Raw genomic sequence first — 12,806 nt, forward strand, 5'->3', positions numbered from 1 at the left:
GTGGCTGGAGCGTGCTCAGCCCCAAGCCTGCAGAGCACAGGGAGGGATGGGACCCCACGGACCGCAGCCTTCTGTGACACAAACCAGGAGAACGGTGCCTCTTCCAGCTGAGTTTTCTCTGAGATGCTCTGTGTAAGCAACGACGGCAAACCAAGTCTCTGTTCGGTTTGTGCTTTGAGTTGGAAACCGTACGGTTCGGGCTTTTCCCCAGCATCTTCCCACAACGCTGCTCATTCTGGCTGAGATAAACCATGCACAAAGCCCTGCTGTGCCTGTGCTTGCCTGTCACCCCCATACCGTGGGGACAAATCCCCTGGTCACCAGCACCTCCTTAGAAAGAGTAAGGATGGTGCTGCTCAGACCTCTGAGCCATCTTGCCGGCGTGGGGAAGCGCCGTCCCGGTGGCAGCATCCCCGGGCGAGCTGCTGGGGTGAACCTGGGTCTGCTGTGTCCGCATCCCCTCTGGAGCCCCGTTTCGCTCCTGTTGAGCCCACAATCCATACGATGGTCCTGGACTCCTGCTGCTCCCACCCCAGGACTTGCTAGTGAGAGGATCTGCAGCCATTTGACCTTTGCTTTTCAAAGATTATTGGGAACTCATGGGCAATTCACGGTGGAGGCTGCTGGGAAGTGGTTTACACGGGATAGCATAGCCACGAAGACAGGGTCCCCCCAAAAGAAGGATGTTTGTGGATCTAGTGCCACACTGGGGGGGTCACCCCAGAACTTGTGCCCTGGTGGCCTCATCAGTCAGACAGGGCTGAGCTGAGAGGGGTGGTGGGTGCTGGCTGCAGCTGGTGAGAGGGGCTGCAGGGATGAACGTGGGAAGGGGACCGAGCTCCCCCTCTGCCCCATTGCGGTGAGGTCTGCTGAAGCCGTGCCGTGGCCTGGCAGTGCCCGGGGTGCTGAGCATCCCATCCTGGTCACCTCCAGCCAACACCCCTGCATCAACCCAGGGAGACGCAGCCCCAACCAAGCCAGAAATTGTCCTCGCAGGAGAACTCTCTGCACCCATGCACTCCCGGAGCTGCAGAGCCCTAAAGCCCGTGTGTGTACCAGGTTAGAGACACACACACGTAGACCCGTGCACGCAGCCCGCCAGCCACGCCTGGGCACTCGCTCCCTCGCACATCTCATTTCTCAGCCCCGTGTGCGTACGCCTGAGCCAGCCTGCCAGCACCGGAGGCTGCATGAGTGGCTGCAACACCCTCGGGATGTGCACATCCCTCCTTGACACCGTTTATTCCGGCCCATTTCACTCCTGAAAGCACAATGTGTTTTCTGAAACCCCTCAGACTGCATCCAGTGTCACGATGCCTGGGTTGGTCTGCTGGAGGAGAAAACATCGCTGGAAAATCCTGGTGTCTCTGAGGGCATGGAAGAAGAGAGTAGATGCCCTTTAGGGTATATGGAAGCTAGAAATTAAAAGCTGGGTTGCAGCAGTCATCAGAGCCAGGTGGTTTGGGATCTGACGTGGGAGGGAGAGGAGGATTTGCTTGGGATGGGCCTCGTCAGTGCAGGTTCCCCCATGCCAGCCAAGTCCGCCAGCCCCACGTGAGGCAGCACCCCTGAGCTCCCGGGGTCTGTAGGCAACATCTGGCCGTGGCTGGGTGGGTTATCCTGTTCTGCAGGGTGGTTTTTCCCTTCCACGTTTCTGGGTTGGCTGTTCGCGTCTCCCTGCTGCCCTGAGCTCCGGTGTGGGATGGTGCGGAAGCGACCGCGGGTGCCGGCGGGTTGCAGAGGATCTCTGCCTGGGCTGAGCTTTGCAGAGCAGAGACCCCTGAGCTATGCGGCTGAGCAGGGACCTCCATCCCGTGACAGTACCTCATCTGCATGGACCATCCGAAGCGTTATCACCTGCCCCGCATCATGCATGACCGCGCCAGCCTGCAGTCCTGAGCACCCTGTGGTCAGGATGTGTCCTAAAGCAGCTGTGAGGTCCTCTCTTCTTGCCCAGCATGTTGGAGTCAAAACCAGATGCAGCTCTTGGGTTTTGGGTAGGACTTGCAGCAGCTCGAGGAAGCAGATGCCTCTCCTAGATGCCTCCAGCCTGCGCTCGAGCAATGGAGACGCTGTACCGTGCCTTCCTCGACGCCGGGACGGCTGTGACCACCCCGGGTGGGATGGCAGGCAGCTGTCCCTCCCCACCATCCCCGGGTCACCCTTCGGCACAGTCCTTGCTTCACCCTCCATTTCCCATCTGAGGGTCCTCCATGGTTGCAACCATGTCCTCCCAGGGAGAGGTGAGGGTCCAGCTGGATGTGGGCACCACCATGCCCGCTCCCCAGGAGGAGGGACCGTGCGTCGCCCACCATCCCCACCGCAGCCTGACCCAGCCCCTAGATCATCCCCGCCAGGTAGGGTGGGAGGAAGAGCCCCACGGTGCCCAGCAAGCAGACGATGATGAACATCCAGAGGAAGATGCGGTCGATCACCATGGCCACATACTTCCAGTCCTCCTTCACCTGCCAAGCAGAGAGGGGCTGTGAGCGTGGGCAGAGGACACAACCCCCCATTTGTGAGGACCCGGGGCTTCCTCTGCATCCACCGTTTTCCTCAGGGCAAGGAGATACACTGTGTCTTGGGAAATCCCTGGAGCAGCAGGGCTGGGGGATGGACCTGTCAGGGGATGGGGCTCGGGGCAGAGCTAATCCCACCCAGGGTTTTCTGAAACCACTTGGGTAAAAGTAGGGGTGCAGCCTCTGAGCGGGGTCCCAGTGGGGCAGGCTGGGCCATCGCTGCTCTCCCAGGGCAGGACAGCGTGGGCAGGAGAGGGACCTCCAACATCCCCACAGCCACCAGGGACGGGAGCTGGAGGAGCCCTCGACTGACCCGGTGGACTGGGCGTCTCCCAGGGGGTGGTCACTGATCTTCTCGCTGGCTTTGGGTCCTCAGCAGCCAGGGAACAGATCAGGGGTGCCAGCATGGACCCCCCCCATGGAGGTACAAGTGGGGGACCCCCTCCTCACCCCACAGCCCTCAGGGGCACCCACTCACCGAGAAGTCAGCATCCTCAGCTCGCAGGTGGTCCGCGATGTACTGCACCCCTTCCAGGGCCTTCAGGATGCTGGGGGACAGCATCAGCCCCCGGTCCGAGCCCACCTCCTCCTCCTCCCCTTTGGGGGGCACACGGGGGGCTGAGCCGCCTGACGTCTTCCCAGCTTGGCGCCCGCAGCCATAACGGCACTGGGCGCCCTGGCTGTGGGAGCCCGCCTGGGACAGGCGGCTGGGGTATGTCTTCTCCTCCTCTTCCTCCTCCTCCTCTTCTTCATCCTCCTCTTCCTCCCACTTGTCATCCACATCGGTCTCCAGCCAGCACCGGGAGGTGCTGAGCCTCGTCCCTGGGAGGTCGTACTGCCCCGCGGTCCCCTCGGGAGGGGGCAGTGCCGGGGGTCGCTTCATGAAGAGCCAGCGAGGGATGAAATCGAGGAAGAAGCTACGCACCCAGCGGGGCATCGTGTGGGTGCTGGGGGAGCGGTGGTGGACGTTGAGGACGAACACGGTGATGATGATGGAGAGCGTGACGAAGATCATGGTGAAGAGGAGGTACTCGCCGATGAGAGGGATGACCAGCGAGGTGGACGGGATGATTTCCGTGATGAGCAGTAGGAAGACGGTGAGGGACAGCAGGACGGAGATGCAGAGGGTGATCTTCTCCCCGCAGTCAGAGGGCAGGTAGAAGACCAGCACGGTCAGGCAGGAGATAAGCAGGCAGGGTATGATGAGATTGATGGTGTAGAAGAGGGGGAGGCGGCGGATGATGAAGCAGAAGGTGATGTCAGGGTAGATCTCAGTGCAGCAGTCATACTTTTTGGAGTTATAGGTGCCGATGGCATTTATGATGGCCCACTCGCCACTCTCCCAGTAATCCTTGAGGTCCACGTGGTGCTCCATGTTCTCCAGGTCGATCTTGGCCTTGTCATAGGTCCAGGAGCCAAACTTCATCTTACAGTTCTGCTGGTCGAAGGGGAAGAAGGTGACATCAATGCTGCACGAGCTCTTGTAGATGGCGGGCGGCACCCACTTCACCTTCCCGTTGGAGAAGAGGTGGGCCTTTGTCATGTGTGTCACGGCGAACTCCCCGTCAGCACTGCAGGGATGGAAAGAGGTGAAGGTCAGAGGAGGATGAAGCGTTTCCCCCAAGAAATAGGGCCAAGAGCTCCCTCCGCTCTTAGGGCTGGTATGAGCCTTGATTTGAGGCTGTGGCCCCATCGTCCACCCCTGCACGGTGCTGGGTTCACCCTCCTGGGCATCACCCAGAGCATGGAGATGGGTGGGAGCATGAGCACCGGACATGGGGGGACAGATGCAGACTGATTTGTATCCTTACCACTGGGGTGGGATGTGGGGCAGGAGGCCTGTGGGGGCTGCCAGCACCAGGGAGCTGCAGGGATGGGATGGGATGGGATGGAATGGGATGGGAAGGGATGGGATGGGATGGGATGGGATGGGGGAGCTGGCCCTAGGGATGCCCCATCTTAGGGATGCCCCATCTCAGCAGCGTCACTCACTTGTTGTAGAGCACGATGTCGGGGATCCAGATCATCTCAGAGGGCACCCGGATGGAGGTGACGTTGTCAAAGTCCGCCGGGTCCCAGCGCAGCTTGTAGTCACTCCACTCCTGGAGGGAGACATGGAGGGAAGGGCATCAGGTGGCCCCAGGTCTGGTGTGACCAAGCTGCCCAATGCCTCTTCCTCTTCCTTCTCCTCCTCTGGCAGCATCCCCCAGAGGAACAGCACCATGGAGATGCCACCAAGCCCCCCCGGGTAGAGTCTTTCTGCCCCAAACGCTGTCCCCTCCTTGACATGCTCCTGCCCTTGCCCCGGAGAGGGAACAGGCTCCCACCTGCTTCAGCCAGACGTTCGTGGTCATCATCTGGTTCTTCTCATCCTGCAGTGGGAAAGAGGGAGAGGTGAGAAGAGATGAAGAGGGGACTTGTCGCATCACCGCATTGTCCCCCAAATCACTGCTTTCACTTTCTGCCCTCCATCTCTGGGGTTCAGCTCCTGGAAGCAACTGGTACTGGTACAAGTCCAAGGAGACACTATATTTCCCCGAGATATCTGCTCACTAGATGGCAGCAAGAAATAGCATATTGCAGCGTACAGCTCTGAGCCGCTCTGATGGATGGATGGACGGACAAATGTACAGTCCCGTGGACAAGTGGGTGGAAGGATGGATAGATGGACAGATGGATAGGTGGACAGGCAAATGGATAGGTAGATGAGTGGCTAGATAGATAGGTAGATAGGTGGATGGGTGGAGAGATGGGTGTGTATGGGAGGAATGAGCGAGGGATGGATGGACAGACAAACCCAGAGGTGCCCCGGGGCAGGTAGGTGGTGGGTAAGGACATGGCAGGGATGGAGAGCTGCGGTTTTCCTTGATGCTCTCCTGCTGTCAGGGGAAGGGAGGGTTTGGGATGGAGAGGAGGAGTGCAGACCTCATTGGACGTCTGGGAAAGACAGAGTGGGTCATTTGTCACCCACTGGAGATGGCCAGGAGGTTGCTGGTACCTGAACCCAACCTTCCACCAGTGTCCCCAGGCCCTGGTCTGGCAGACCAGTAGGACCAACTGGTGAAAAGACAGACACCATGCAGAACTGGGGTCTCCGCCAGTGGGCTACGCACCACGTCAATCAGCTGCGCGATGGAGAGCCCGAACTTCACGATGACCACGTCAGAGGTGTTGGGCACCGGCCGCGACCAACGGTTGTAACCGGTGAAGAGGTGCTTGAAGAGGCGCTCCTCAGCGTGGCTGCCGGGCTGCTTCCGCAGGCAGGCGGCTATGGGGAGAGTGGGATGGACACGGGGTGGGGGAGAGCTCGCTGACCCCCTCTTCCACACCCCTGCACCCCACTGAAATGGGGTGCCTGTTCTGGGCAAGTCCCCTCTCTGCCGCAGCAGGCAGGGATGCCAAACCCACCCTGGGATGGGGAGAGGGGAATTAGCCCCCTCAAAGCTGCCCTATGCTCATCACGGGGAGCGGAAAGTGGTGCAAGGTCAACCTTGCAATGCTGGCTGAGAAAATCCCACTCTTGGGTGGCTGAGGTCCCTCTCCCAGTCCCCTCCAGCTGCTCTTACTGGTGCTAACTGGTTCAGCTTTGCAAGGCGGAGGCTGACCCAGTCCTTGGGACCGCTGCAGCCTACCCAGAGACCATCCCTCAGGCTGGGTTGGAGACAGGGCTGGGAGGGAGCGCAACGCTCTTTGCTCTGCCTAAAAATTGTTGGCGTTTGTCTTCGGTGCCGTCAGCTTGCGGTGCATCGCTCAGCTGTCCTTGCTCGCTGCAGAGCCCCATAAATTTCCACCAGCGAGTCGAGGGAGGCCGAGGGAGGGAGGGAGGGAGGGAGGGAAGGGCTTCGCACAGTGATGTGCAACTAAAGAGACATTGTACGGGTGGCTCTGCCCTGAAGAAGGATGGGTGTACGGCCCCATAGCATGCCCCAGGCCCCGTGCAAGCTCTCCCCACTGGGCAGGCAACCGCAGCAAGGGGCCCCGGTTGTTGTACTTTGGCCAGGGACAATGTGCTGAGCAGCTTTGAGGGTCTTAGAGGTGTTAGGGAGGGCTGGTCCCAAGTGAAGAGGCAAGCAAGATGCCCAGCTCCTGGGAGGTCTTGTGATGATGGGGGGTGGAAGCAAAATCCATTTTTTTCCCATCCTTCCAACATTTCTAGCTTGCACAGGATGGATCTGGGGTCCCAGAGGTGCATCCCCTGTGGGGGATGACCCAGAGCAGACCACCCCCACCCAAGTGTCTGGGTGGTGTCAAGCTGCGCTGCAAAGACACGAACCCCATCCTAGCACAGCGCGTGGTGCAGGACACCATGCCAGTGCGGAGGCTGGGGACATGGAGAGACTGCGTGGGGGTAAACTGGGGGAGAACTGGGTTTCCATGCACATGCACCACAATCCCCTTGGCTTCCTCTCCCCTCTCCCCATATTTACACACACACACCCCGGGGGCCCAATGTGTGACACCCATGGGAAGGCAGAACTCAAGCGAAGGAAATTCAGGTATCCCAGGGAAATCCAGAGCCACCCTTACCCGCCTGGAAGGTGATGAAGCACCACGTGATGAAGGGGATGATGCCATGGGACAGTCGCCCCATCTTCCTTGTACTAGTGTCCCCCGTGGACCCCCCTTCCTGGAGTAGTTTGCAAAGCTCCCCAGGAGGGACCAGGGGGAGTGATGAGCTGAGACGGTGACGGGAGAGGACGCTCAGCAGGGAAAGACACCACAGGGAACCTCCGACGGGGTGTCCTGTGTGTCCCCACCATTAGTGAGCGCTGGAGGAGCCATGGAGGGAGCTGGATGTGGGCTGGGAGATCCTCAGCAAGGACATAGCCAGGCCAGGGTGGGTGTGTGGGCTGGGATGCTCTGCTGAGCCGTTTGCCCCAAATTTCATCCCTGGAAAGACAGCAGAGAGCAGCACTGTCACCGCGATGCCACGGTGGTGCAGGTCTGGGAGGTGACGGTCCCACTGTGGTCCCCTCAAAGCCGCTCCCAGCCGCAAGCAGGTCTTGGAGCTGATCCGAGCTGCCACCATGGCAGAGTCAAGGGAAAATGTCCCCAAAGCATCTGCTCCCCGTTTCACGAGTGCTCCTCGGGCAGGCAGGGCACGAATCTGGGCAGCGTCGGTGGCAGATGGGCAGCTGGACCCCACGAGTTAAAGCAATGGGCAGCCCAGGTCTGCCCTGGGTGATTTAACAGCAGAGATGGAGCCTGGAGCTCCAAACCTTACTGGGGTGACCAGAAAATAACTGCTTTCAGCCATCCTTCTGCCCTCCCCAACCAGAAGCTGCTTCGAGCCCTGAGAGCGAGCGAGGGGGAAGCATCTCAGCTGCTCCAAGAGACTGCGCTGCCCCGAACGGGCTCCTGGGGCCGGTTTCTCCAGGAGCACTCACTTCTGAGAAGACGATCATCCTTTCACCAGCCACCCTCATCCATCCATCCATCAATCCATCTTGTTCGGTCATCCATCCATGCATGTATCTATTGACCCTTGCATCCATCCATGCATCCATCTACCTATGCATCCATCCATCCGTCCATGGATGTGTTTGGTTCCCCTCCCCAGCAAAGCAAATCTCTGCAAGGGGAGAAATCACTTGCTCTGCAGAGGCCCCGAAATCTGTTCCTGCTTACAAGGTGACTCCTCCACCCCTGACCCATGCCCCCAGGAGCAGCATCCCCTCTCTGGGAGGCAATTGCTTTCATCCCCGAAGAGAAGGAGGTTCCCAGCCCAGCACTGATGTTGCTAAACAAAAAGCTCCTTTAGCTTAAATTCCTCCCTGGCCCCCTAAAGCCACGAAGCTCTTCTGAACTCATCATCATCTTCTACGCAGTTTTCAACTGATTAATACACGGATGGCGGAGGGGGTGGGAAACGGGAGGAGAAACACCGGCCACTGCGCTGAGCTGGAGAGAAAATTATGGATGTGCCTCTCCTGGCTGAGATATCTAAGTATACCGGAGAGTACGGGGGGGTTCTGGGGGAGCTGCTCCTGCTCCAGGTTTGGTTATAGGGTCATGCAAGTGGGGATGTCACGGGTTCCCCAAAGCTCTCGTAGATATCAGAGAGGGGAAGGAGGTGCCATGGGTAATGCAAAGCTGTCCCTGAAACTGCCTGTACGTGGCAAAGGGGGTTTGGGAGGGGACATGGGTGGAGAGGAGCCCATGCGGGACATGCACCCATGGGTCGCGGTGGGGATGGGTAGGTGGGAGGGAAAGGGGCTTTGTGGGTGGGAGACTGCACGCACGCACGCACACAAGCCACCCCAGGGTGCCGTGGCACCCCGTCACCCGGCCAGCACCTTGCACCCGCATCCCCCTTCCCTCCCGTCGCTGCTTCGCCCGCCGCGGTGCTCCTCCGGCGGCATCAGGCAGCTCGGGCAGAGCCTGGCAGCGGGGCGGGCAGCCCTGCCCTCCCGCCTGCCCTTTACCTACAGCCCTGCCTCGTCTCCCTGCATCCAGACCATTCCCCTGATGGATTTCCTGTCGCTCCGTGACACGAAGCTCTTGGTTTGAAGCGCTGACCCCGCAGCAGAGATGCCCCGGGAGGCACTTCTATGCCCCGCGAAGCTCTCGGCATCCAGATGTGCAGTCAGGGAGGCAGCGAGAATAAATAACTTATTTATTAGGTTTTAAAGGCGGATTTTTGGGGTTTAGATGGGAACTTCAGGCAGAGCTGGGAAACTTTCCCTGCTGCTGCCTCCCCATCGCTTGCTGATGGTCCGAGCATCGCTTCGGTGCTCTGCAAACAGCTTTAATCGTGGATATTTGTAGAGAAAAAGAGCTTCTCTCCTTCACACCCAGCCCGGACCCAACGAAGCCCCTTACCTGCTGCAGGGAGAGCAAGGAGGGGGTCCCCGAAGCCCCCCGGTCCCTCTGGCATGCCAGGGTTGGGATGCTGTGCCGCGAGGGCTCTGGCGAGGACTGGGCTCTGGCGAAGGATGTCTCAGCTCTTACTCGAAGCGGTGGCGGTGACGACAGGGGCTGGGGGAGGAGGGAGAGCCATGCCCAGGCAGGGAAGGAGGGGAGGACGGGGAGACGAGGGGGAGGAAGGCTGGAGGGGCATCATCTCCCCTGGCCCTCCTTGCCCCCCGTGCATTGGGAGAGCTTCCCCGGGGTCGGAAAGGGCTGGATTTGCCAGGGTTTTCTCAGTGTCTTCCAAGGCACTGCTCGGCCGGGGGAGAGGGACGGAGAACAGGAGCCAAAGTGCAGCGGAGCCGGAGCACAGAACGGGGTGTTGCTGGGCACATTCCATGGGGCATCACAGGGCATTGAAGGGGGCATTGCATGGGGCACTGCATGGGGTATTGCATGGGGTATCACAGGGCATTGCAGGGGGCATTGCAGGGGGCATTGCATGGGGTATTGCATGGGGTATCAAAGGGCATTGCAGAGAGCATTGCATGGGGCATTGCATGTGGCATCGCAGGACATTGCAGGGGGCATTGCAGGGGGCATTGCATGCAGTATCGCAGGGCATTGCATGGGGCATTGCATGGGGCATTGCAGGGGCCATTGCATGGGGTATTTCATGGGGCATGGCATGGGGCATTGCAGGGCATTGCTTGGGGCATTGCAGGGGGCATTGCACAGGGCATTGCACAGCATGTTGCATGGGGTGTTACAGGAAGCATTGCATGGGGCATCACACGAGGCATCACACGGGGCATTGCAGGGGGTATTGTATGGGGCATCACACGGGGCATCACACGGGGCATCGCAGGGCGCATTGCAAAGGTCCAGGCTCTTTCACCGGGTGGGGGGGAGCAGGGGGCTGCTTGCCCCAGTCCCCACCAAATCAGGGTTTCCCCACTTGCCCCACAGCCCCGGGCTGGGGCTTTGGTGCCAACCTGCCCATGGGCAGCTCCAGGGAGCGGCTATGTCCCCTGCTCTGGGGAACACGGGGTGCAAGGTCTTGAGCTGGCCCCACGCAGCGCCTGCCTCAGCCCACACATGCCCCCGTAAAACGCTGCCAAGGGGACGGTGGTAAAATTTGGAAAGCAAAGTCAGGACACCCCCCGCCTGCTGCAGACCCCTTCCCCTGCCTGTCTCAGGTGTCCCCATCCGAGGGGATGGGGACAGGGATGGGGACAGGGCTACTTTGGGCAGGAGAGGTGCTCCTCCGACCGCAAAGGGATGGGAAACCCAGAGCTCAGCCCTGCTCCCCGACCTCCCGGGCGATGACCCAGCCCTCTCCCCAGACCAGCCTCTCTCCTTCCTTCCTGATAGGAAATTTAATGCGCAACCTTCCTACAAATGAAGCCCAGGACTGCAATTTCCAGCCCTGGGGGACCTGCCCAACAATTTCCTTCCTTTCCCCTGGGAGATAAATGAAGAGGCAGAGCCGGACATGGAGGGCACCTGAATTTGCTGCTGCTGCCTGATGCAGGAGCCCCATCCCGCCTGCATCCGTGTGACTGTCCCCGCCATCCTTGGGATGCTGAATACCAGAAATCCATGGGGAAGAGGACCACGGAGCTGGCAGCCCGCCATCCCACCACCCCAGCAGCAGCCGATGCCAAAGCCAGGCAGATACTTGGTTGTCCCCTCTCCAGACCCACGGCCACGAACACCTCACCGATGCAAACATCACATTGGGGTGATCCAGATGTCTCATCGATGTCACGATTGCATCAAACCACCCCATTTTTTTAATCACCAATGTCATGATTGCATCAAATCACCCTGGCAAACCTCCCCGGCCCCGGAGAACCACGCTGCAGCCAGCGGTGCGATGCAAAGCCCTGTCCTTGTGCCACGGTGCAGAGCCCTGAGCCCATGGCCACGTCCCAAGGCTGCCTGCGAGGCCAAAGGGAGCGTCCGGTGTCGGACAGACCCCCGAAGCTGGGGAGATGGGGAGGGGGAAAGACGGAGTGATGGATGCCAGAGGGATGGGGAGCAGCTGGAAATGGTAAGGACCGCTCCTGGAGATCGATCCGGGCCCACCAAAGGAAGGGAATTAGGGAGAAGGATGAGTCGAGTAAGACCGTAGTGTATTAATCAGGGAAAAAAAGACAACCAACATTGATTTTTCTGGGGAGGAAAAAACGGAGCTGACTGCTGGGATGGTGGATTGAAGGCTGGGGGGGTGGTGGGAAGCATCGTGGATGCCGGGGGGTTCATCCCCTTCGCTGGGCTCCTGATCAGGGTCAACTTTTGGAGGTGGAGGGGCAGTTAACGCCGCAGACAACCTCATCCATCCTCCTTTTCCCTTAGACAGCGGAGGATGGAGAGAAAACAGACGCGGAGATAACGCTGACGCCTGGCAGAGCGCAATGCATCTTTATTTCGCTGCCTGCAGCTCCCGCAGAAGCGCCGCTGCCACCCGGGTATTCCTGCCTCTTGCCCATCCTTGGGGTGCACCATGGATGTATTGGGGTGCCCCAAGCACGGCGTGCCGGGGTGGCCCTGCCCATTCCCTCCAGCCTCCCGGGAGAACCTCCGGGCTTACAAACACAGAAGGATTTTCTGCTTCCAGCTGTTTTCCCGCTGCCCGAACCTCAGTGGGTTGGGAACACTCGAGTTGCCAGCTTTGATTTATTGCTGGGCGGTTCATCTCCAGCCGCTCGATGCTGCTGGACCGCCAGCGAGGTGCAGCCGAGCCTCAAATTGCTGGGGTTAATTTTTAAGCCCCTCTGGGGAGCCCCAGGAGCCGGGTTCAGGCGAGGTGCCGGGTGTGAGGGCTTTGCTGAGGGCACGCGGGGCTGGCTAGCTGCGAAAAAAGGGAGCCTGCGTGGATAAAGGTCTTGCAGGGAGGAGCGAAGGGGTGCGGAGGTCTGCTGGGCGTGGGAAGGAGGGGGTTTCCCCCGGGCACAGGGCTGGGCACACACGGTGGCACCGGGCTCTGCTGCGTGATGGCAGAGCTCTCGCAGGATAAATGCATGGAGCATTTGGGGCTGGGGTTATGGGCATCGCGTGTGCAACGACATCACGTCTGCAATGGCATCAGGTGTGATGGCATCGCGTGGCATCGTGGGTGCAATGGCATCATGTCTGCAATGGCATCACGTGTGTGACGGCATCACACGTGCAATGGCATCACGTGTGATGGCATCACGTGGCATCGTGGGTGCAATGGCATCACGTCTGCAATGGCATCACGTGTGTGACGGCATCACATGTGCAATGGCATCACGTGTGCGATGGCATCACGTGTGTAATGGCACCGTGTGTGCAATGGCATTGTGTGTGTGACAGCATTGTGTGTGCAACGGCATCATGTGTGCAACAGCATCGCATGTGCGATGGCATCACGCGTGTGATGGCATCACATGTGCAATGGCATTGCATGTG

The 12,806-nt window shown here is 59.7% G+C and overlaps 1 protein-coding gene across 1 annotated transcript; it reads right to left on the minus strand.

Moving 5' to 3' along the window:
- Positions 1 to 2,339: 2,339 nt before the first annotated feature.
- Positions 2,340 to 7,110, minus strand: CHRNA2 (cholinergic receptor nicotinic alpha 2 subunit). Its single transcript, XM_059828892.1, has 6 exons — positions 7,047 to 7,110; positions 5,633 to 5,787; positions 4,847 to 4,891; positions 4,512 to 4,621; positions 2,998 to 4,090; positions 2,340 to 2,465 (listed from the first exon to the last, which is right to left on the minus strand). Exons 1-6 carry the CDS (start codon positions 7,108 to 7,110, stop codon positions 2,340 to 2,342), a joined length of 1,593 nt encoding a protein of 530 aa, XP_059684875.1.
- Between the last annotated feature and the right edge of the window lie 5,696 nt (positions 7,111 to 12,806).

Source organism: Gavia stellata, chromosome 2 (assembly GCF_030936135.1).
Source record: "Gavia stellata isolate bGavSte3 chromosome 2, bGavSte3.hap2, whole genome shotgun sequence".
In the NCBI taxonomy this organism is placed as follows: Eukaryota; Metazoa; Chordata; class Aves; order Gaviiformes; family Gaviidae; genus Gavia; species Gavia stellata.

Bases quoted from the DNA above. Each gene is read 5' to 3' on its own strand.
- CHRNA2 (XM_059828892.1), bottom strand. From the start codon at position 7,110: ATGGGGCGACTGTCCCATGGCATCATCCCCTTCATCACGTGGTGCTTC. The intron at 5,788-7,046 runs GTAAGGGTGGCT...CTCTCCCCATAG, and splicing joins CTTCATCACCTTCCAGGCGG to CCGCCTGCCTGCGGAAGCAG. The intron at 2,466-2,997 runs GTGAGTGGGTGC...TCTGCTTGGCAG, and splicing joins CTGAGGATGCTGACTTCTCG to GTGAAGGAGGACTGGAAGTA.